This window comes from Conger conger, chromosome 8, assembly GCF_963514075.1.
Source record: "Conger conger chromosome 8, fConCon1.1, whole genome shotgun sequence".
NCBI classification, from domain to species: Eukaryota; Metazoa; Chordata; class Actinopteri; order Anguilliformes; family Congridae; genus Conger; species Conger conger.
In genome coordinates, this window is record NC_083767.1 from 17,447,202 (window position 1) to 17,472,909 (window position 25,708).

General features: G+C 43.3%; 1 protein-coding gene across 12 annotated transcripts in view; it reads left to right on the top strand.

The window, feature by feature from the left end:
* Positions 1 to 25,708, top strand: part of prom1a (prominin 1a) — a 62,659-nt gene that overhangs the window by 15,305 nt on the left and 21,646 nt on the right. For 8 of the 12 annotated variants that reach the window (XM_061251769.1, XM_061251774.1, XM_061251771.1 and 5 more), the window contains exons 2-7: positions 8,078 to 8,136; positions 9,803 to 9,829; positions 13,082 to 13,287; positions 23,376 to 23,496; positions 23,848 to 23,911; positions 24,222 to 24,311. In XM_061251769.1, the coding sequence (XP_061107753.1) occupies positions 8,078 to 8,136; positions 9,803 to 9,829; positions 13,082 to 13,287; positions 23,376 to 23,496; positions 23,848 to 23,911; positions 24,222 to 24,311 (567 nt within the window). The remainder of the gene's footprint in view (positions 1 to 8,077; positions 8,137 to 9,802; positions 9,830 to 13,081; positions 13,288 to 23,375; positions 23,497 to 23,847; positions 23,912 to 24,221; positions 24,312 to 25,708) is intronic. The other 4 variants (XM_061251772.1, XM_061251777.1, XM_061251773.1 and 1 more) reach the window with 1 other exon arrangement.

Sequence of the window (25,708 nt, forward strand, 5' to 3'; positions counted from 1 at the left end):
ATGGGAAAAATACAGTTCTTTTAGCACTATGTGTATTTTGTTTAATGATTAGCATATGTTATGGCATTTAACTGGGTTTTAATTGGGGGTGCTTTGGTGTTTCATTCGGGGTGGGTACTCCATTGCTGCTAGGACGGGATATAGCAGGATATGCTGTTTTAAATGCACTGACACAAACACACGTACACACACACGGTCACATACATGAACTCCTGTAAACACAAATATGCACATGTATGTCATGTACAGTGGGCTCCAGAATTATTGGCAAGCTTGATAAATACTGTATGTACAAAAAAAGCTGTAAACTCAAGTTATTGACATTTATATCACAGTTATTGACATGTATGACCCACTGTATATCACAGACAAAAACTGTAAAAAGAAATATGACAACATCACTGTGATGTCACCCACTGACTTTCCATGGGCTTGAAAAAAGCATTTTGAAGCCACAAAACTGCTGCAATGTTATACAAATTAGAGCCAGAGACTGTGGGAGACTGTGGTAAAAGGTGGGACCCCATCTGACTAGGCAGCGCCTCAAATCCGATTGGTGAAACACAAAGTATTAAAATATTATCCAAATCATACAATGACTTAACAAATTGGCAGACAGGGAGACATTAGATGCTGAAAGAACACTAATTGTGATGAAATGTTCTTGTGGGAACAAATCCTTCACTTTGTACATTGGTACCATTGACTTACACTGTAACAGGTGACTGAAAGACCTACTGGAGCCAACAGTACTTATGCTAGTTAGCAACGTCTATCACCAAGACCAGGAAGTGAGCTTCAGAAACCATGCCCAGTCTTGGCCCCTTGGTTAAAACCCTCAGAGGTACTTAATTCTGTTTTTATTAGCATGCCACTGCTGATGTGAGACACATTAAAAGGAAAGCACAAGCTTTTATTGTGTTTGTCAAAAGGGAGTCTACATTATTCATTTTCCTCATTACTGATGCCATGGTTACCACAGAACACTGTTCACATTGACTATTGTGGAACACTAATTTGTGTCAAAACAGCTTATCGTTTATTCAAAGTTAAAATCAACCTTTGCTTTCCATTAGAAAATAAAATGGTGAGATACATGGTTTTATTCACAGCCAGTATTAATACTTGTAACATACGTGTGGTTGGGTCTATGTAAACATTACTGTTCATATAGATATGATCATTTGTATATGACATCATATCTATACAAGCAGTAATATTTACACCGTGCCCAACAATAGCCAATGTGACAAGTGTTCTCTTGTAGCCATGGTCGTAGTGCTTTCGTTCTAGTCGGCATGTTCACTGCTGAAACTACATCAGCCATGCTTACCTCTTGACATCTTACTTCTTGACTTGACATCAGCAGACAGTTTTATCCAGCTGTATTACTGTCCCAGTGAAATGTGTTATGTCTTGGGCTCGGCATAAAATGTTGAGGGGATAAGCAAAATTAAGTGCAGCTCAGAAATATGTTCGCCACATACGTAGGCATATTAGTCAAGGCTCTCCCGAGATATTTCAAGCTAAAATCTTTTAAAAGATTTTGTTTGAATTGCTTTATGCACTGGACTAAAACTACACTACTCTATGTTGCCTGGTATTAGGGCTCCTTCATATGTTTAATTTGGTGGTATAGACAATATGCAGTATTACAACCAAACCTTGTATTATATCTCTCTCTCTCTCTCTCTTTCTCTGTTCTATGTTTCACTCACTCTCTTGTGCTCTATCTCTTTGTGCTCTCGCTCTCTCTCTCTCAGTCTCTATTGCTGTTTCCATCTCTTCATATTCCTCTCTTTTCAGTTCTCTCACTCGCAGTTTCCTCATGGGGTATCATGAAGATACCACTGATAAACAAAGTGCATCTCTCACACCCCTTTTTTGTTTTTATTCTTTGTTTTCTCTTTCTCTTTCTTTTTTCTTTCTTTTGTCCTTTTTCCTGTTTCTTTCTTTTTTTCTTTCTTTCTTTATTTCTCTGTGAGTGATGCCCTGTGAATTAGGCCTACCAGTGATAGAGAGATGGAGAGATATGTCAAGCACTCCCTATTGTTCTGTCCGAATGACTAAGAAGGTGGCGTCTGGGGTATTAGATCATGTCAGTTTTCAATTTTAAGTGAAATAATTTAGTTTTTAAAAGGCTTTTGGTGGAATTGACTCTTATGATTGATATGCTCCTTTTAGCTTAGCTGAATTTAAAACATAATCTATTGTTATTTACGCCTGGGGAACCTGTTATAGGACAGCTGTCCAAATACTGTGCAGTCATTTTTGACAAACAGCCTTAAAATATAAGGTTTGTTGGTGATGGACTGCATTTGGTAAATCCAACAAATCCAAACAAATTTGTTTGAATTACATTAGATATCGCTTCAATGGTTCTGGACAGGATCAGCACAGTGGATGTTGTGTCATCAGGTCACATGATTTGGCTCCAGTGTTGGATTGTGTTGCAGCTTTTCTTCATTAAAAATCCCCCACCCCTCAGTGTAAATCAAAGAAAGGGAACAGAGTATAAAGTGACTGACCCTGTGAGTGTACACCCACTCACATGTGCCTTCACACAGGAAAAAACAAGTGGCTAGCATACCTACAAGAAAGAAAGGGGAATTGAAAGTATACTTATGCTCTCTCTCTCTCTCTCTCTCTCTCTCCTTGCCTGTCTTTCCTTTTCTCTCTCTCTCTAAGTAATAATAAGTAATAATAAGAAAATTCTTAGTATATCTAGTATGTGAAGTATGTTTATTGAACTTGATGTTTGTATGGTATTAGTGTGTGGGTATACTGTATGTGCATGTGCATGTCTGTGTGTTTCTCTGTTTGTGTGTCTGTGTGTGAGAGTGTGACTGAGCTTATGTGAGTGCCAGTGGTTTCATGGGTCAGGTGGAGTATGTGGTATAGTTATTATTATTATTATTATTATTATTATTATTATTATTATTATTGTCAGGCTGCGTCTGGCTGCTGCAGAGCTCTGTGATCATTCCCCTAGGCTTCACTCTGTTCCTCTCCGCTCCGTGCCTTCTGGAGATCACAGAGCTACGCTAACATCACACCCAGGTGGTGCCAGGAACCAAGGGTTCTCCAGGGGTTTACCCCCGGGCACGCACCGTCTCACAACACCCCCCTGTTTCTCTGTGAATTGTGCGCTGAAAGGCTCTGATATTTTATGTCTGTGTTCACGCAAAGTTGCGTACCTCCCCCACATGTTCTCTCCTCTGTAGCTCACCTCCCACTTTCATCCTCATCTTCCTCCTCCTCTCCCCCTCCTCCTCTACTTTCCGCTCTTCTTTGTTCCGTTGCTCTCAGTTGTTGCGTACACAGAGGTCATGTCCTTTGTTTGCTCTCTGAGGCTGATGGAGCTGTGTGTGCTTTGCTCTGGGCCTTACAGCCCTGACTGAGAGACATGGAGAGGATAAAATGGGGGGCTGATGTCTACGAGAGGGACAGATGTGTGGCTATGCTACACTAACCCTCCTCCATGATGTGATAAGCGCATGGTTCACTGGCTCTCAGCTATAACCCAGCTTCCCCTTCTCGATTGTGCTCTAGCCTCCTGACCACTGCCAGCTTTCATTGATATAAAGTTGTCCCCCACTCTTACACCTGAGGCCATGCTTAATCTCAGGTATACAGTTGAGTGTACCAAGCTTTCATAACTCTCTGACTTAAATACATGAGATATCACCACCCCTCCCTCCTGGAAAATATTTTGTCTGTACTCTCATATTCTCATATTTGTAAGAGTTTTTACAACAATACAGACACTTAGCTTTATGTGATAATTGCCAATTAAACTTGAGATTATTTTTCAGGGAATAGTTCTATTTGCAGTTTAGCTTGATGAAGAAACAGTGAAAGTGGTTGCAAACAAAAGCTAAAAATACACGGACCAAATTATTATTGATGCCACGCTTCTTTACTTGACCTACAATGCAGTACCAAGGTTTCTAGAACACACTGCTTATTGTTGTGCTATGTATGTGCGATCATCAAAAACCAAGGTTCACTAATGTGTAGGCCTCTCTCAAACAGAATACAATGTCAGAGAACTGTGTACAATTTAAAATATAGACCTTAGAGATAATACTGCAAGAAAACATATTAACATGTAAACTAGACTGTACACCCACTGTTACAGTATGCTTGTTTTTCAGGGTACAATGGCCAGCAAATTGCTGTGATATCATTACCAACACACGTTAAATCATTGCAATGTAAAGCAGTTATCTCTTGGTGCTCTCTAGGGTGCAATGTAATCTACTGTGTACAAAGCTTTTGGCTATGGTAATAAATAATGAGGGTGAATGACTAATTCACAGTATATTTTCTTTCCATGTACTGTTATACAACCTTTTTATTTTGCAGCTGTGCCATTCTGTTATGAAGTTATGAAATTCTTCCTTATTTGCCAGTGTTTCTTTACAGTTTTATATCTGAATCATAAAGTATACGCGTACCGTACATATTCTGTCTGAGAGAGCTAGAATTTTTGCCAGTAGAATGATGAGCTGGTGTGGACAGTGCTATGTGACTGTGTATTCACTGAACAAACAGAAACGGCAGGGTGGGTTTGGGGGATTGAGATGATGCAGCCATTTGAATGGGCAGAAGTGTGTGGGATTGACACCTCCCAGGTGAACCAGGGAGAAGGTGTGGGGCAGATGGTAGCTCCGTCATGGATCCTTTACTTGGCAGTGAGCAACGGGCTCGGGCCTGTACAGCATTAACGTTGGTGGTGTTCTTTGAGTGTAGGTGGACTCTCTCTGAGCCAAATCCCTTTAGCACTCTGTAATCTGTAGCTGCACAAATGACCGCATGTACACAGACAGCAAACAAAATTTACATTCTTGAAGACGGTGTAACACCTTCATTGACATGTCATAACACCTTTATAAATCACTTAATGAAATCCTGTTTTTATAATGTGGTAACAAACAATGTCTATCTGTGAGGAAAAATCTCCCTCACCAATATCTCTAAGGAGAGCTAGCCTGCCTCATGGCAAACTGCATGTAGCACAGATGAACTATTAAAGGCAAGGATCCTTTACAACTGTTGCTAGAAGCCATGCAGTAAAGGAAACCATTGTGTGGCTCATAATGAAGTAGGCTACTGTATCTACCAGAAAGTACCCTACATGTCACATCCCATGCTCCTGCCTCCTAGCGTTTTCCTTTTCATTACTCTTGTTCTTGTGTTTTTTGTCCCTGAGCACTTCCCATAGCCCATTACTCACCTGTGTCTCATTATCTGTTTCCCAGCACTCACACCTGTTCATTGTTTAAGATAATTTTCAGTGTATTTAAACTTGCCTGTTTGTTCATTTCCTTGCTATATCGTTATGTCCCCATACTCTCCAGCGTTTTCCTGCCTGCCTGTTTTGTGTACCCACCCGGTTTGTGTACCTAGACGTCTTCTTTTGGATTTGACTTTTGATTCTTGTTTGCAATTCCTGTTATTGGACTTTGTTTGGCTTCCTGGATTACGATTCTTGGACTGTGTTTTGTACTGTTGCTTGTTTGGACTGCCTTCCTGTGTTTGACCCATTGCCTGGCTCATCGACTACATACTTGCTTATCTGCATTGTTCCTGATTGCCGGTATTCAACCTTTGCCTTTATTAACTACAAGCTGTTTAAACACCTGCTGTGTGAAGAACTGGCTTGCGATTGGTTCCTTTGCACCATGACAGTACAGGGAGAGCTTATACCCTTTATACAAGGGAGTAGCGGGAATCAAAGCGAATCCAATCAGATGCACACGGACAGTGAATGCTGAATGAAGTGAGGAGGATTGGAAGGAAGAGCCTGGAGCCAGATTCATCTCAGCGAATCGCGGGACACCCCTCAGCTCCGCCGTTGCTGAATAATGGATGGCGGATCTCGCGTCTTTCAAAGACCCACTCGTCCGTGCGGGTCTTTAGCGGTCTTCCGTGTTTCCAGTTATTTATTTATTTATTTTATCCCGGCTCAGAAGGTCTGCATTGCGCGGCCGGGGGGAATCTCCACAGCTTCTCCGTACGGCTGGTTAAGGCACAGGGGGGCGTGGCTCCATCGTCTGTCTGAGCGGAACGGCGGTGGAAGAAAAAGATTGATTCACCTCACGGATAACTGCTCGCGGGTGCTGTCATAGTTGGCACCGCGCAAACAGACCTCGCCAGCGTGTCGCAGCGGGGAAAAAGAAGCTTTAAATCATGAAAGACAGATATCAAGCTGGGAAAAAGCCTTCTGGCTCATTAAGACACGGTACTTATAGCCGACGTGCGAGGCTGCCAGTGAGCGAACCGATGTGCTTCAGTTACTCTGCTCCTTCCAAACCAATCTTCAAAATAACAGTTTTGTTAGTGACTCAATTGCAAGATCGTTTTCCCCCGGTGTTGTAGTTTACCTCAATTACAGGCACATTTCATGTTTTCGCTTTTTAAATGTCTTCATGGTGTTTTTATTTTCTACAAATGGCCAACTGTAGTTATCTCTTCCATCAGTACTCTCTCAATTTTAGACTAGCATGTGATTGGATTCTCAAATATGGATTTAGCCAGTCAGTACATGCACTGCAGCAGGTGCGAGCACACGATTGGTCAGTGAACTCCATCTTGTGTAATGGGGTAGGGTAAACCCTGGTGACCAAGCCTCTCCTTTCATGTGTGATAATGCACAGTTGAGCAGTGGAGGCCCATGATCACCACTGGCTTGGTCAGGATTTGAGTCTGGACCATGGTGTGCATCACTGCACAAAGTGATAGTGCTTTAGCTGGTGCCCCCCGACAGTCTGTTATTGGCTCTTTTCTTACCTCTCTTGTTAGTTTTCTTCACACAGGCATTAGTGTTCCTCAACCTCATCTATTCTGACATTCAGAGGCCTCTCTATTCTTTGAGCGCAGTGTTGTTCAGCTATAATCCACCATGCTGCTACGGTGCAATGTTGTGCATTCATCTCAAAATGAGACACAGGAACTTTAACACTGGGGCTTTGTTTAGAGCTATTGAGTTATCCTCCTCAGACTTAGGTGTAGAAATCTTTTTTACTAAAGATTTTTTTTACATAATGTATGTAGGGTGACAAAAAGTGTTGCAGTGAAAATATCTTTATGTTTTTTTATTATATTATATTATTATCTTTTTTATTCTTTTTGTTCTGTAGTTTCATCATATTAGAATATAATGGCTATTGAGATACAGGGGACACAAATAATTACCATGACTTAGGAGGATATTAAGCATTCACATTGAATATTTCATTAATGTATTTGAAAAAAAGTACAGTACATGTGGTTTTGGAGGACAGACCAAGACATAATATACAGTACATGTGATGTTTCTATTCTATTATTTTGTAGTTTTTAGCCATGTTTCGAATACGCAGAAATAGCACAACTTTTTCATCCAGAAGGCTGCTGGTGAAGACCCCACTGTTCTACTACTGACCGAGTTTTCTAACCTTAAATGCTGCAGGAAATATCTGGTTGCATAGTACGATTAAAATGTAAAATTCATGTAATGTAATTTTCTCTCCATGAATGTGAGTGCTGTGGAAAGTACTTTTTTAAGCCAGTCATGAAGGATGAAGGATCAGATTGCACGCTTGTAGCAGATCTCACATCGCGGTGTGTAACAGCGGTAACAGTATACATCCCCACCGTAAAGCTGAAAAGAAATGGAGAGGCCAGCATTTTGTTTTCCTGACCCGAAGCTATGGAAAGTCTATCCTTACTAGCAAATTTAAAGCATAACACATCTGAAACTGTATTTGCTTAAGATATATTTTAGTTAGTATATGTATTTATAATTTAGTCATTGATTTTGTCTTTTTTGTTGCTTGATTTCTGTATATTCTAACCTTTCTGTCTTTGTATATTGCCTTTTCAACTTCACGTTGATTCTGTGATTCTATTTTCATTTTTTATTTTATCGTCCTTCAATTTTTAATTAATGATCTTTTATGCATAGGACTTTTTATTGGAAAAAGTTGTATGGAATATGCTTTATAAATAACGTTTGGTTAGTTTATTTTACTCACTGTGCCCTAGTCCCAGCCAACAGCTTCATGCTGTTTGTTTTCTTCCTCTGTTTCAGATCTCTTCGTCAAAGTGGCCCAGAACAAATTAGGCTCGGTCCAGGCCGAATATCAGAAGGTAACGGTGCGCGCCTGCCAATGTGAACCGTGACGGATGCTGTTAGTCGCTGAAATAGTAGAGCCCTTAGGCCTAATCAATATCAAGTTAAAATGGCCCTCCGCCTCCATCCTACAGACCTTTTAATGACTGCCGCCTGCCACGGTGAGACGGTCTCTTTTTCAGTGCAGGAGTAATGATAATTGGTCCTGGCGATGCAATCACAGAAAAGCAAATGGAGAATGTGTTTTGGAATCCCAAGCACCTTTTCTTTTTAAAGGAACATTATCATGCAAAATAATGAGTAAAATTCATATTTTAGAACACCAACAAAGACTTGCTGCTACTGTTGTGATGCTCTCACTGAACATTTTATTAGGAACACTATACTAATATTGGGTAGGGCCTCCCTTTGCTCTCAAAACAGCCTCCATTATTCGTGGCATGGATTCCACAAGATTTGGAAACGAGTTAACTCTAGAGACTGTTGTGTGTGAAAATCCCAGCAGATCAGCAGTTACTGAAGTACTCAAACCAGCCCATCTGGCACCAACAATCATGCCACGGTCGAAATCACTGTGAATTTTTTTTCCCCATTTAATGGTTGATTTACTGAAGCTCCTGACCCATATCTGAATGATTTTATGTATTCCACATGATTGGCTGATTAGGCGACATGGGGGCAGTAAGAGCAGTCGTCATGGGGCGACATGGCTCAGGCAGTAAGAGCAGTCGTCTGGCAGTCGGAGGGTTGCCCATTCGATCCCCCGCCTGGGCGGTGTCGAAGTGTCCCTGAGCAAGACACCTAACCCCCAAATGCTCCTGATGAGCTGGTCGGGGCAGCCAATCACCGTCGGTGTGTGAGTGTGTGTATGAATGGTGAATGGAGAAGCATCAATTGTACAGCGCTTTGGATAAAAGGCGCTATATAAATGCCTGCCATTTACCAATTTACCATTTACCATTTAGATAATCGCATGGATAAGTAGGTGTACAGGTGTTCCTAATAAAGTGATTGGTGAGTGTATATCTACAGTATATGATGTGAGTTTTATGAGTCATTATTTGTGACATTTTATAATTCACACTCAGTGAAGGTGTTTATTTGGAACTATATGCATATATAGGTTGCATATACTGTAATATACGAGGGTGTTTTTGTACATGATTTATGCATCCAACCAAACATTTTTTTGCATCTTCATTGAACCCTTACAGTTGACCTTCAAAAGAATGCAAGCTGAAAAGGTTCAAGCTGTTTTAATTAATTTTGTGAAACTGGATAATGTGCCTTGTCCTTCTGCCAAAATGAATGCAGTGTTATCACACATGTTCTTTTCTTAGTTCCTTGCCATTGGTAGCAAACCTGCAATGCTGTATAAAAATGCAACAGTAACTGTTAATGACATTTAATACCATATGCAAAAGCTAAAATCAATTTCAGTGAGATTGAAACCAGGCTGAAATGCAATCTAACTAAGGATTAATTATGTGCATTTTTGTGCAAAACTGTACATGCATGTGAACATTTGCGCTTAATCGACTGTCTATGTGCCTGGGAGTTTTTTTTAGCTGTTGACTCCTGTGTTGCTTTGGTCTGGCTTTGACGATGACACGATGCCCTGTCTTTGTTTTCTGCATGCTGCTTCTTCATTGCATGCGCTCTCCGTCTGCTCCGGCCCTTCAGCCGGAGAACGTTGTTCTGACGCTCCAGGTAAAATCTCGCTTTCTCTCTCCCTCTATCTCTCTCTCTCTCTGTCCCTCTCTATCTCTCTCTCTCTCCCTCTCTCTCACTACCTCCACTGCCTCTCGCTGCTGTTCCCCCCCTCATTAACGCCACCGCTCTGGGCGGGGCCTCTGCGCTGAACTGGGAGACGTGTCCTGGGAATCAGTGTTTTATGGTTTCAGGCCATTTTCCCATCTGTCCACAATGATCTCCGTCATTCCATAGGCTGCGTTTATGCTTAGTTTGCCCCAGATGTGTAAAGATATCCGCATTTTACCCAGTGAGCGAAGCATATTTAAGGCGCTTCGACTGCATCGCGCACTCTGCGTGAACAACATTCCAGCATTATAGTATTTACCTTTATATATTGATACTAAATGAAACCAGAAAGCAAGGGATAGACAGGAAATTAGGCCCCAAAATGCAGCTGTTGCTCATATTTCACTCTTTCTTATTAATTGGCTGTCGATAGGATACATAGTGGCGATTTACTGTTTCCAGCTGAAACATAGAAAAGGCATATGACACAGGGTTTCCATGGCAATACCTTGGTAACAGCTCTGAGCTGTCCACTATTGTCATGGTAATGAAAGCCTGTCAGGTTTGGTTTCCAGGTAAACGGATTCTGGACTTTGGCTGTGCTGATGTGGACAGAGATCGACTGATTCCCATTACACTGACCCCACTAGAGTATGAGGTGTGCACAAGCACTACTGCTGTACAAAATGGCTTCCATACCTTCCACTGCTCTGCTGCGGAAGAGTTGTTCATGAAGTGGGAATGGGTTACATGATCCCAGAGAGGCTCATGGAATAGACCACAAATTAGCTGTACCTTATTTACAGATTACAGTATATTGTAATTACTTAAGGAGCTGTGCATAGCAACACACATAAATAATGTGGAACGGTTAGACTGTGAACTGTAATTATTTTTATGTAAACCACATAATTATGTTCAACATTAATTGTTAGGGTGACAACTAAGGGTAACAAGGTGAATCTGTTATACCATGTTTGTTTATGAAATGCACATAACATAGTTATACTTGTATAAACTCAGTTTAGTGCTACCAAAAGAGCTTAAATAAGAGCTTACAGTTAATGCAATAACATTAACCAATTACAGAAGACACTTTTATTAAATACTGTTGAAAACATTTCCACAGAATTGTTAGTTGTGCGGTTTTGAGAGAAATAGAGAACCTCCTACTCTGTGGTTCTGTGTCTTTGCCAGCTTTGAGGAATCACACAAGAATCCTACTGTGTGTCAGGCAACCTGGTAATCCCACATCCAGCAGTTCTCTGTCTTCCTTAGCCAAACCGTGGCATAAATCTTCCCGTTCGAGGATGACGCAGTGCAGTATAGCTTCAAGTTCGGATTAACATTTTTACTCCACCAGTCCCAGGATTCAGCTGTATTTCAGTTATTTTATCAAACAGGTAATTATTGGCTCTCCTGTATGCTTTGGTGCTCTTGATCTAAGCGGCACTCTCCCCTCCACATTTCATAAGCAGGTATATTTAGACTCTGGAATCAGTATAGGCAGTTGCGATAAGCATCTGATTCAGAGCTTTTCATCCCGTTGTGGAGAGTGGCGTTCCAACAAGCCTTTATTCTTTTCACATTCAAAAGACACTTAATGGCATTGTGACTGGTTACTTTGGATACTGTTGATCCATATTGAATCTTTTGTTTATCTTTTTAAAGCTAAGCTGAATTGTTGTAAAATGGCTGAGCCTGAAATCAGAATGCAGAGAAAGATTGCAATATCGACATCACATATACAAAGTTGATTTTGTAATATCAGCACAGTATATTTTCAAGACGGCTAACAAGATTTCCCCCATGAGGGAAAACTAAACACGGGATAACCAAGAATTATATGCTTGGACATCTAACCACTATTTCGCATTCTCTTTCAGATAATACCTTTCAAGCTGGTGTGATATTCAGAGTGGGTTATTGTCTATTCTCTCATTTCATATTTACAAAAATGCAGAAGCGTTGCATTGAAACTTTTGCTTGTTTGTCACCAACTGAAATATTTAATCTCACCACAATTCTTTCACATGGAGAGGAGTAGCTTAAGGTACTACTGGTGCATCAACATGAATTTAAATTAAGCCACTTTTAGATCACTTGCACCATCCCCACTCCTGGAAACACAAGTAGTGTAGTTAGGAAGGCTCACTTCACAAGATCAAGGTTGTCTCATTTCATGTTAGATGATCTGACTTGATTGAGTAGAGGTCCGTAGTCAAACAACATTGTTTTAATTGTGGAAGGTAATTTCAGCATTGCCTCGTCATGGTTCTGTTTATGGCAATCTGATTAAATTTATTGGCAGACCTAGATATTCATATCAATATAATATGTAATGTTCACAGTATATCTATTTAAATTACATTTTTATATCACGTCAACAAGATATTTGTCGTTTTAATAGCAGCTCAAAAGCCGGAGTATTTCAACCATGAAATGGTGTTCATTTTAATTTAGTTTGCTTTAATTATGTTCAATCATGGAAGAAAATATATTCAGAATCAAGTCACATCATTATTACCATTGATATGCTGCTTTTACATCACAGTCTGATATATGTCTTTGTGCATGCTTCTGTATGTGATGTATTCATTTCCCATCCATGACAACCATGATCGTAACCATGACAATAGACTGCACACAAAATATCCCTATGAGGTTGTTTTCATTTTTTTTTTTTTTTTTTTTGTTGGTTGGGAAAATACAAGATTCTGTTGTATGCACACTCTCAGAAAAAAAGGTTCCAAAATAACTAGTTAAAGGCTTCTTTGTCAGGCAAAATGGTTCTTTGTCTGGGAGCTTTCACACTTCGCACCTATGATAGAGGGTTCCATAAATAACAAAAAACGGCCTCTAATTTAATCATAATAATTTGTTATTTAGCTGACGGTATTATCCAAAGGAACTTACAGTTGATTCGCCTAAGCAGGGACAATACAGGGTTCAGCTGTGCAGATCTTATCGTGGCTACACCGTAGCTTGAACCACCCATCTTGTACCTTAGCCGCTAGGCTACCAGGCTGCCCTCGATGGAGACACACTAAAGAACCCTTATTTTCTGAGAGTGTATGGTGTGGAAATGTCCCCTGCAGCCCCGCCCTCGCTCTCTCTCCTGCCGACTGCGCGCGGCTGAGGGCGTCCGCTTCCCGGAAACGCACACTCTCTCACCGCAGGCCTCTCCCGCCGGTGTTCCAGGTCATGTACTATGAGATGGGCTTCATCGTGTGTGCCGCCCTGGGCCTGCTCTTCGTCCTGCTCATGCCACTGGTGGGGCTCTGCTTCTGCATGTGCCGCTGCTGCGATAACTGTGGCGGGGAGATGCACCAGAGGCAGAGGAAGAACGCCGAGTGCAAGAGGGGATTCTTCACCACCCTGCTCTTCGCCGCCTCCTTCTTCATCACGTGAGTAGACCCCCCGGCCTTCCCCACCACTCGCCAAGCACTCCCAGCCGGCCTCGTGCCTGAGACCCAGGGGCCCTACCTGCCGCAGGAACGAAAGCCCGATATCGGCTTTACGACTCACACTCGCCAGTTGAGTTCGCTCTTTATATCAAGCCGAAGACTCGCAAGCACACATCGTAGCTCCTGAGAATGACACATGCTTTATAATGGCTGGCACTGATACAGCACATCGTGGGTAGAGATGAACAACAAGTAAACAAGATGCATTGATGCCTGCAGGCATAATGGCCTCTATTTCTTTTTTGTAAATGTGATATTTATTCTGTATCTTTTTTTTTCTTTTTCTGGAAGGTGCTTGCAGTGCCATACTTGAAAAAAAGAGTCATAAGTAAGGCTAATATTAACAGGAATGCCATACTAGTAGCGCTTGCTTTGTGAAATCTTTGTGAGTGATCACTCAATGTAAAAGGTGACTGTTTCTGAATACATCCGAGTGCGGGCGCGTCAACGTTTCCTTAGGTTTGCGTTTCCCGTGAGCGAACTGCGTGTTGCTTGATTAAGTTGCCACGGCCCCTGCATTGGCCTGCCAGTCACAGCCCTGGGTGTGCTGTGCGCTTTATTATTTTTTTTTACATCTCGTCTGCTTTGTGCGATCGCCCTGCCTCCGGCTCTGATGATCGAGAGACCAGAGTCATTTCAATGTACTTTACTTTATGCCTCTCCGCCAGAATCCTTTATTAGACATTCCACAGCAGTGTCCTAGCTGCTGGGAGGCCAATGGCCCTTCCACTGAAAAGCTCTTAAAAGCCTCCCAAGGATGCAAGGCTAGAGATTGACTGTAATAAAAGGTTCACGCTGCGTGGGATGTGATGTCTACCGTGACTGCTTCACTCAAGCTGTTTACGATGAAGAAGACAAAACACTTCCCCCCCCCTTCCCCCCTCTCACCCTTCCTTCACCCCCGTTACAAACGAGTGAGAAAATGAAACATTTCAGCCTTTATATGTTCGGTTGTATAGCTATCTACAGTAGCATTGAAGTACCAAGGATTTCCTTGGGAATATAAAGTGTTATTTTCGCTGCTGAAGATACAAATTGATATACAGGAAAGGCACTGAAGTGATATGTATATAGATACAGGTTTTTTATGTACAAAGGATACATAATGTTCATGAAATCCTGATATTAGCCACACTAAATAAAGACTGTGGGGCTTTTCCTTCTGCTTGCAGTAATAATTAGAAATACATCAGCAAACATCAGTGGAGGAGATGCCCTCCTAGCCCTAACCTTTAGCTGGGGGGCTGGGAGTTTACCTAGCTAACAAATCTTTGGTGTGCTATGTGGCAACAGCTGTGGCGGTGTGCATCTTGCCAAACCAAAATCCCAGGGTGAATTGTGGGTGCAGTGGCTTTGATTGAATACGGATTCATGGGGAAATGTATACACAGCTATTCTATGAAGTTGCTCTAGGATCTGAGGGATAAACAGCCCTGCTTATTATCTTGCCAATACACAACTACCATTTTTTCTCTGGCTTTTTTTTTTTTCCAGCCGGCCTTGGAATTCACTAAAGGCTACAAATATTAAGTCTGGAATTTATAGCATTTGCTAGACTATTCTTGTTTGGGGTAAAGAGGTCACAGGCTGTGCCGCTGTTTGTCTCACATGATCAGCTCAGGCCTTACAGAGTGCAGACAGCCCCGGTAATCCGGAGGACGTTTGTAGCCTGTCACTGTCCTAGATAATTACCACAGGACAATGGCCACAGTTGTCCTACCCTCTTCACCACCGTTTTCTCCCCACTTGAAGCGTATCACGGTGACTCTGAAGTTAGTTTGGTTAGCTCAGTTTTGCTCTCATGTTGAAGCCTTTTTAAAATTTGAGATACAGCCTCTTGGGCAGATGCATTTTGGCTGAATTGATAAAGAAATGACCTATTTAAAGCCTAAAAACAAATCTTGTCTCTCTGAGTTGTGTTTGGATGAGCAGTCCCTTATTTTGTTTGGGGAGGAAGGGGGTATGTTAAACAGAAACAGGCTCTTATGTTGCTTCTGTTCTGTCATGAATGACTAATATAATTTTACCATTTGATTTCATGCATGGTAATTCTTGCCCCATGGTAATCCAAAGAAAGATTGTTTCTGATTAAGATGATAAATAATACAGTAAAAGCAAAATATATATTTCCTCATCTATGTATAATGAATTGGCAAAGGGATCCTCCCCATGAAAGATGTAAGAAACATTTATATCTGGGACTGTAGATCAAAATGTCATTTTAATGCTCATAATTAGGCACTTGTAGCAGCAGCCTGGAAAACAGTAAATCTAAAATTAGTTGAACAAGTCAAATCTGTGATGTAGCTCCTTCTGCTTGGCAGCTGCGGAGGAGAAATCGTGGCAATCTCACCGCGAGGCTATATTTAAGCATGGTGTACAGGGTCTGCTCTTGTGTACTGTAAGACTTCTACTGCGGTCCATTTGAATCCTATTGAATCCTATTTCACTGGAATTCTAGAAAATTCCTCACTCTCAGCAGAAAGCAACGCCGTGTATCGCGTCACGGCAGATCAATACTGCACTGCTCGGGGTGGTGGAGAGGAGAAAGGTTGCTTTTCTCTCTCCCCTTTCAGCAACTACGCCAGGGTATTAACTGGAGAAGACTTGAGCCTCCTTTTCCCCGGCTTAATGTCTTTCCTGGGATCTCAGCCACGGGTGAAAATCTGAACAAAATATATTCTACCCTGCTGTAAAATCCAGCTGGCTGAATTCCAGCTGGTCAAGCTGGTAAGAAGCTGGTCTAGCTGTGTATGAGCTCGTCAACCAGCTAATGTTGGTAGCTTGTCTGAGCTGGTAGCTGGTCATCCGGCTAATGCGGGGAGCTTGTCTGAGCTGATTCAAAACAAGCTGGGAGCGGGTCTGAACTGGTCAACCAGCTACCAGCTGTTTCCAAACCTAGCTTGAGCTGTTTTTTTCAGCAGCATACACAGTCAGAATGTATCCTTTTGTGCCTCTTACAACAGCGATAAACCTTTGTCTGTGAGGGACTTATTATTAGCGTACCCTTTATGTGAATTGAAGAGTATCGTAGAGGTCTTACATCCATACAGGTCATTGCAGCATCTCATGTTTTGTCTTTTGTGTTTCATCCAATAATACAGTATGTACTGCATGCTCCATGCTAATTTGTTACTGAAGGCAGTTCAGTCCAAAAAGCAAGAGACAGAATATGTAACAACTATTGTGTAGAGCAGTGGATTGCTTACCAGCCGTTTTATCCGAACCTCCAAAATTTAGAGTAGGAAGTTATAATTGCACAATATGCTGAGTCTCTTTTTAGGGAAAGTCAATGGTGTGATGAATATGGCTGGCATGAGACAGATTGTCCTCACCAGCCATTGCGCCAGGGGCCATGGGAATGTTATTATTATTTAATAGTTTCACATCCATGCTGTCTACTCTAGAGCTGAATTGTGCATTTGTGCTTTAATCTTTTACGTGAGCTGCCTCACCTGCTGCTGCTCATGTGCCAAGAGTATGACACCAACACAACACTTTTTAAAAAATTCAAAAATACATTTTAGATTTTCTATTAAAGCTGAGGTAGGCTATTTTTCTTTGGTAATATTTGGTGAAATTCTTTCACATTTCTACAGCTAGCAATAAAGCAACTGCTCTGGGGAAAAAATGTGATATCTGATTTTCAGGGACTTCTGCTTTTAATCACACCCGGTAGCTAACATCCAATGAGGGCAGCTCTCAGCCAGGAGGCGGGCTTACCTGCGTATCAAAGCTGTGACGCACATTCCCGAGAGGCTGACTGGGGAGGAGGGGGTGGGTTTTTCGCCACTGTATACATTCAAAATCTTTCTTCTTCTTCCCAGATTCTGCTCACGCCCAAAGACCGCCTACCCCAGCTTCAAGGTCCAACTTATTATCTGCGTCAGCACAGATTTGCAATTGTTCTAGACCCCTTTTGAATCCATAGAATGCAATCATCATCTATTATCTTGCATTACTGTAAGTCTGCATATAATGAACAAATTAACATAAAAAATACTGAACATGTCATACTCATTTTCTTTTTTAGTACCACACAGTAAGCACACCTCCAATTATGGTGTGGCCTGCAGTACAGTGTTTAGGGCGGGCGACTGAAATATGACTATAAGTTGAGTCATATAAGTCCCCCCTACGCATGTGGGAGTTTGATGTGTTGCCATGGCACTGTCTGTATCAGTGTGGCATGGCTCCCAAAATTAGACTGCTATAAGAAAGTCACAATCTGTGAAAATTGCTCATCACTATCTGTGATAATGAGTTTTCTTCCCAACCCAGGCAGTCTTTACAATCAACAATAATAAACTTAGGGTTGTACGGCTATAGAGCACAAACTCATATAACAGAATGTTACTCAACATCAACAGGTCAGTATGTCAGTTAAATAGTGAGTCGCTATACATTTCGTCAGCAGTGTCCTAAATAAAGGACATATGTCACTTGAATCCCAACGAATGATACATTTTAAAGGACATGATGTATAAAAGGGTTTTAAGACTCCACAATGAAAAGGCCCAGTTTCTTTGCCCTGACTCCATAATGGGTTCCCCCTACCTTGCATATCATATGACAGACATTGCTCCCGGACACTAACACTCACTAGATCTCTGAGGAAAGGTGGTTTTTGTATGAGGGTCACAGGAACATTAACTCCAGTTGAGTTATGGGAGGACCGTGGGCTCTTCCCGCACAATAGAGGATCTACAAAACACAAAGGAATGATGGATATCTTTAAGACACAAACAACGACCTATATTTTGAGAAACCAGCAATATGCTTCTTCTTCTTCTTCCCTCCTGGCCAGCAAGGGAGAACGTCAGCAAGAAACTGTTTAAAGAAAGATTCCCTAGAAGTGCTGAACGGAAATAAGTAGGGAATTAACATTTTAAGACCGTACACCTCAGTGTGTCTGCCCACTTTCAAATTAATTGCTGCTTGAAACATAATCTTTGATACATTCAGCAAAAAGATAATACCACTGTATTGTGGATTTTGCAAAGTACTCCACCCTGCTGTAAAATCCAGTTATGCCAGCTTGACCAGCTTGAAAATTGAGCTGGTCTAGCTGGGTATGAACAGGTGTACCAACATGGCCAAGCTGGACATAAAGCTGGTCTCACTGGGTATGAGCTAGTCAACCAGCTAGGGCTGGTATCTTGCCTGAGCTGGTAGCTGGTCAACCAACCTGTTTCAAAACAAGGCTTGAGCTGTTCAAACCATGTCAAGCCGAGATCTGGTCTGAACTGGTCAACCAGCTATATCATGTTGAGCTGGGAGCATATACAATGTTACTTGTAGGCTGTTTTGTAGACATGGCCTAATGTTTCGATAACTTGGTAATAGTTTTTATTTATCTCACAACAAAGTACAACCACATTTATTCAGAACCAGATTATAATAAACCACAGCCAACGTTATAACTTAACAATGGAGGAAAACTATCAAATAACAGTTCTCAGGATTGCTCCTGAGAGGGTGAAAAACCACAAAAAAACTCCTGTCAGCAAGATGGCCAACTTGGTAACCAGAAAGTTGCTTGCTGATTTCTTAAGGAATACTAATTGACGTTTTTCCTTCAGTATTCTTCTTGGGATTCAATGCACAGTTGACTCTGGGATTTCTGTTGGTTATTATGCATTTATTTATATTGTAAATCCCCTGGCTGCTCTGTGGCCCTGGCGGTAATGGCTCCCTGACCCGGACAGGCGAGTGAGGATGAGAGTCTCTCTGAATGCGTCGGTTAGAAAGCGCTCGCTGTGAGCTTCAAAGCGCCTTTGTTCACCGGTGAGGCCCGAGCCGATCCCGCTTGGCCGTGTTGACAGCAGACTCCCGGGCAGACGGAGAGGGAGGCCATCCACAAAGGGCCATTGTGACGGCCGCGGCAGCGACCGCGGTGAAACCGGGCCCCGTCACACGCTTGTGCGACCGCGGTGAAGCCGAGCCCCGTCACATGCTTGTGCGACCGCGGTGAAGCCGGGCCCCGTCACGCGCTTGTGCGACCGCGGTGAAACCGGGCCCCGTCACGCGCTTGTGCGACCGCGGTGAAGCCGGGCCCCGTCACACGCTTGTGCGACCGCGGTGAAGCCGAGCCCCGTCACACGCTTGTGCGACCGCGGTGAAGCCGGGCCCCGTCACACGCTTGTGCAACCGCGGTGAAACCGGGCCCCGTCACACGCTTGTGCGACCGCGGTGAAGCCGGGCCCCGTCACACGCTTGTGCGACCGCGGTGAAGCCGAGCCCCGTCACGCGCTTGTGCGACCGCGGTGAAGCCGAGCCCCGTCACACGCTTGTGCGACCACGGTGAAGCCGGGCCCCGTCACACGCTTGTGCAACCGCGGTGAAACCGGGCCCCGTCACACGCTTGTGCAACCGCGGTGAAGCCGAGCCCCGTCACACGCTTGTGCAACCGCGGTGAAGCCGAGCCCCGTCACACGCTTGTGCGACCGCGGTGAAGCCGAGCCCCGTCACGCGCTTGTGCGACCGCGGTGAAGCCGAGCCCCGTCACACGCTTGTGCGACCACGGTGAAGCCGGGCCCCGTCACACGCTTGTGCAACCGCGGTGAAACCGGGCCCCGTCACACGCTTGTGCAACCGCGGTGAAGCCGAGCCCCGTCACGCGCTTGTGCGACCGCGGTGAAGCCGGGCCCCGTCACACGCTTGTGCAACCGCGGTGAAACCGGGCCCCGTCACGCGCTTGTGCGACCGCGGTGAAGCCGGGCCCCGTCACACGCTTGTGCGACCGCGGTGAAGCCGGGCCCCGTCACACGCTTGTGCGACCGCGGTGAAGCCGGGCCCCGTCACACGCTTGTGCAACCGCGGTGAAACCGGGCCCCGTCACACGCTTGTGCGACCGCGGTGAAGCCGAGCCCCGTCACGCGCTTGTGCGACCGCGGTGAAGCCGAGCCCCGTCACGCGCTTGTGCGACCACGGTGAAGCCGGGCCCCGTCACGCGCTTGTGCGACCACGGTGAAGCCGGGCCCCGTCACGCGCTTGTGCGACCGCGGTGAAGCCGGGCCCCGTCACACGCTTGTGCGACCGCGGTGAAGCCGAGCCCCGTCACGCGCTTGTGCGACCGCGGTGAAGCCGAGCCCCGTCACGCGCTTGTGCGACCGCGGTGAAGCCGGGCCCCGTCACACGCTTGTGCAACCGCGGTGAAACCGGGCCCCGTCACGCGCTTGTGCGACCGCGGTGAAGCCGGGCCCCGTCACGCGCTTGTGCGACCGCGGTGAAGCCGGGCCCCGTCACACGCTTGTGCGACCGCGGCCCCTGCCCGGGCTCGTCTTTCATCGCGCACTCCTGTTAGGAACTCAGCAACGGCCTCAAAAAGTTATTTCCTGCAAGATAACGTTAATTGTGTCTTGGAGGCGAACTTTCTTAAGTCAGCCAAGCTAAAACCTACAGAGAAGCGGTAGACATTTAGGTTCCTCTGTAGTACGAGGATTAAAATCCTATTCAATGCTAAGAACAGTTAAAAATAGTTATAGGTATAGCTGTTGCTATAGTTACAGTATACCTGCCGAATACAATATGTGATTATCGAATGCATTAGGGCTTCATATCTGTCTCACTCTCTCTTACTCTCACTCTCACTGTTCCCTGAAACTTGTAATTCATGTAAGGATAGACAGTGGTTTTCTGAACGTATTATTAATGTTCATATTACAGGCTTTCTAAATAGCTGAGAACAGGAAGGAGCATAGTGCACGTTACAGTATCGATATGCATATTATTTATTAACGAGTAGCCTCTTTCTTTGGCTGTTTCCTGCGACTTTGTAAGATCCTGACACAGTTGGCTCAAGCCTGCTGTAACTGATGAAGTGATTCTGTGTGCATTCGGTATGGTGGTTGTGGGAAAATGTGGGTGAAATTAGAGGGTATAAGCACTGTGGGGGATACTAGGCACAAGCAGTTAAATTAAATTCCCCAGTATCACAGAAATGTGCCTGCATCCAGATTGTGGAGGGGGCAGGGGAGGGGGGTGGGCAGATTGAGTGGACCCATGTGTCTTTCTGCCCCAATCAGGAGTTTGTGACCGTTCATGGAATTAGAAGGTTCAATCTGCATGCTGAGTGGGTTTGAGATATTGAGCTTCAAAAATACAAAAGTGAATGGGCTCCAAGCAGATACAACCTTTTAAATTTAGCATTTTTTCATACTTTTAAACAGTATTTTTGTGTAAAACTTCACAGATGTACTGTATTTAGTGTCCTATAAACAATGTATTTACTGTATGACACTAATTTATTCTTGTCAAAAGTGTCAGTTAGAACCTTCTAAGGTCTCGAGTTGTTGTCTGTCCTGGGATTTGTTCCGGATTCATGCAGCCACTCCCTAAACAAGCCCACACGCTTCCAGCGGTGGGGGAAAAATCTCTTCACAACCCCTCAGTCGAGAAATGAATAATTCAAGGCGGAGGGGGAGAGAAGCAAAGATACGCCCCTGTCACTCACACGATAACGGTGCAACAGGGAGGCTATAATTAGCATTATGCTATGTGCCAGCGTGATATGGGGAACGTGGAGAGACGCTAGCCTGCCGGCGTGTCACATGCCTCTCCCCGGCTGCCGATCTGCAGCTGTGCGCCTCTGGCGCAGTGTGTTTTTTTTCGCCCGAAAGCGTAATGAATCTACATCGATTTGCTCCGTCGCTTCTTCCATTCCGTGTTAAGCCGTTAAGAAGCACACGGCTGAACCGGAGCGATTCGGCAGGCATTTCTGTACATCAGCTACGCCCTGTCGCTCTCTTACACGGGCCCGGGTTGCCAGATGCGTTGTAACAACCCGCTACTATTCCCCCACTCTGTATCAGAAATGATTCTCTAGAGTTGAGCATTTGGAACAGTCAAAAGATGAAAGTCCATTGGCTTTCATTAAGTTGGCGATGAACACTGACAAACTCATCATTGTTCCTTCATTTGCATGCTCAACACTGCTACTCTTCACTGCCCAGTCCCGGTGATGATATTGCACAGTCTGTACAAGATCTATGGATACCAGAGAACCACACAGAAGGCATATACTCGCCACTAACCATAGCTGACTGCGCCACACAATGTATTACATACAGTACACCTGATCTGCTTGGTATTTCAATGATAGCTTTTAAATGACTAAATGATTGGAATCAACTCAGCATATCCTGTTGCTGAGGTGTGCAGTATTGTACTTTAGACAAAAGTCCTATGGACCCCTGCAGTGTGGGGCCACATAATCATAGGTAATCCTGCAGTCTCTGTACATATACAGACCTCTTTGAAGGTTGCCAGCTTAGGAGGAATTATCTACAGTATCCTTGTTAATTAAGATGAGATTTAAGGCCCCCTGGCCAACCACACTGCTGATTAATATCTCCATCAATAAAAACATCCTTACTTAGCTTCTGTTTCCTCTTCACAGACCACGGAGATGCATTTTGATTTACCCTGTCAATGAGAGTTCACTGCTCTTGTTGGGATTCCACGCTCCTGATAAATAAATATTTTTTTATAAACAAGATTACAAATTGAAAGATGCCCAGCCTCTCCAGTTGGAGCTTTCCTCAAAGCAGTTTATTGAACAATTAATAAATAATCTCTGTGGTGTGATGTGATTTTTTATGATATTCTACTGAACCTGTCTTGGCCACTGAGGACAGCAGGGAAAGTGACAATTTTGGCATGTGTGTGCAGTGCCACCGTTTGGTAAAGGCCAGTACTACAGCATATAAGAAATTGGCTATATAAAGGTATTATTATTATTAGTAGTAGTAGTATTAGTAATAGTAGTAAAATTACTATCATTATAATAATAATAATAATAATAATAATAATAATCCAGCTGTTGTCACCTAAAATCTTAATTGAAACAATTGTTGTTTCAGAAGGAATTATTTGTGTACCATTTGAGGGACACTCAAAATGACTCCAACGATTAATCATATTTACACCCTCATAGTTTTTGCATCCACATAGAAAGATTTGTGTTTTACAAAGTCATTGAGGGACGTTCCTGACCGCTGTATCCTCTCTGTGTGTGCTGCATTCAGGGCTGGAGTCCTCTGTGCCTACGCAGCCAATCAGAACCTCAGTTCCCAACTGAAAGGCATGAGGAAGCTGGTCAACAGCAACATGAGAGACCTGCAGACATTCGCCAACCAGACGCCCGCGGTAAGAGGCAGAGGGGGATTCATCTGGGATTGATTATGAATACTGCCTGTACAGTCTCAAATATGGACTATATATTTAAAATGAATAAATTTAGAAAAATTACTATGCATGCATGTATTTTGGCTTGCATGCTTGCACTCAAATGCGAATGTATGAGTGGTCTGTTTTGGTCTGTCTTTCTGCACACTTTAATCTTCTTACAACTGTCAGCATGCCTTCAAAACAGCGCTCAGATGTGCTCATATGTGATATGACAAAATATCTATGTATTAATAGAAAAAACCAACCCTTCATTGTGTAAAGGAGCACATTTGTGCTAGTACATCATGCATGTACTTGCTTTTGTTTCAGCAAATCGACTATCTTATTGGGCAGTATGCCACCGCAAAGAACCAAGTTGTATCTGACCTTGAGAGTAAGTAAGACTGCCACATTTCATTCAGAACATAAGCCTCCTACTCCTTAGTGCCTGTAACAATCCCTAGAATATATGTGGAAAATAAACTTTTAAAAGAAAAAGAACTAAGTTAGCATAGGTACACATATTTTTCCATTTCATTTCCTGTCTTAAAAGAAGGTTGAGGAATGACTCATGTTGAACTCATAAATGATTGTCACAATGCAAATGTTTTGTGATTTGGATTCATGATTTATTTGGAGAGTCTGAAATAATGAAAGTGTTTATTATCTGGACACTGTTGTAATTTCAACTCTGCGTTTGACAGATATTGGGCCTTTGCTTGGAGGTGCAGTTCACAAGCAGCTGGGTAAAGAGGTTATCCCTGCCCTTGACGGTGTGTTAAACATGGCTGGAGGTATGTCTCATTACATTACTTAACAGTCATTTATGTAAACAATAAAACACAATAAAGTGGAAATCAGAACCAGGGACAAGACCCTAGAGCAGGGGTGTACAACAAGGGCTGATCTGCTTAAGGATTTTGTGCTCTTTTTAATTGACTCAATCATATCTTATCTGACATGTGTATGAATACCGGCTACAGCTGCAGACTGCAAGTGTATCCTAATGATTTTACTGTGCTCAAGTACAGGCTTGAACCAGGGTAATTTATAGAGCTGTCAGCAAATTAAAAACAAGGCAATTGGTTGGAACAAAAAGCAGTATGTAAAACGGCCATCGTGGACCAGAGTTGTGCACCCCTGCCCTACAGGAAAGTATAGTTCCAATTCCTGGAGTGAACACATAGATACAACTTGAACCCTTGAAGAGTAAATAAACTTTCCAAGTAGCATACCACAGCTAGAATACCCCGAATACTAAAATAATTGTACACAAGTGCAATTATAACCTATATAATACACATGGCTAATTATAGCAGTATAGCAGTTTGGCTAATCATAGCAGTATATAGCAGAGAACCCCCATATTTATATTCTTAGCCTGTCAGACAGACTCAATATATATTTTTTAACTGATTTATTTGTTTCCCAGTCATTTGTGTCAATACATTCAAATATTGATACTGCCATTCTACTGTATGTGCAATATTAACAATGACTGAGATGGCATAAGGCAGTAACAGAAAAAAAAATTAGATTTGATATACACTCAGTGAGCATTTTATTAGGTATTTATTAGACTTATTCTTTAGACTCATTGATCTTCTGCTGCTGTAGCCTATCCACTTAGAGGTTTGATGCGTAGTGTGTTCAGAGCATACCACGGTTGGCAGCTATCCATCCATCCATCCATTATCTGAACCCGCTTATCCTGAACAGGGTCGCAGGGGGACTGGAGCCTATCCCAGCATACATTGGGCGAAAGGCAGGAATACACCCTGGACAGGTCGCCAGTCCATCGCAGGGCACACACACCATTCACTCACACACTCATACCTACGGGCAATTTAGACTTTCCAATCAGCCTAACCTGCATGTCTTTGGACTGTGGGAGGAAACTGGAGTACCCGGAGGAAACCCACGCAGACACGGGGAGAACATGTCTGCGTGGGTTTCGACAGGGGTCCCCGACAGGGATTCGAACCCAGGACCTCCTTGCTGTGAGGTGGCAGTGCTACCCACTGCACCATCCGTGCCGCCACCAGTTGGCAGCTAGAATAATTATACACAAGGGCAATTATAACCTATATCACACATGACTAATTATAGCAGTATTACCTTTTCAGTTCAATTTGACTTATATGGGTTTTTTTTTTTATCACACATGCAATCTCTGTTCATTTACTTATGT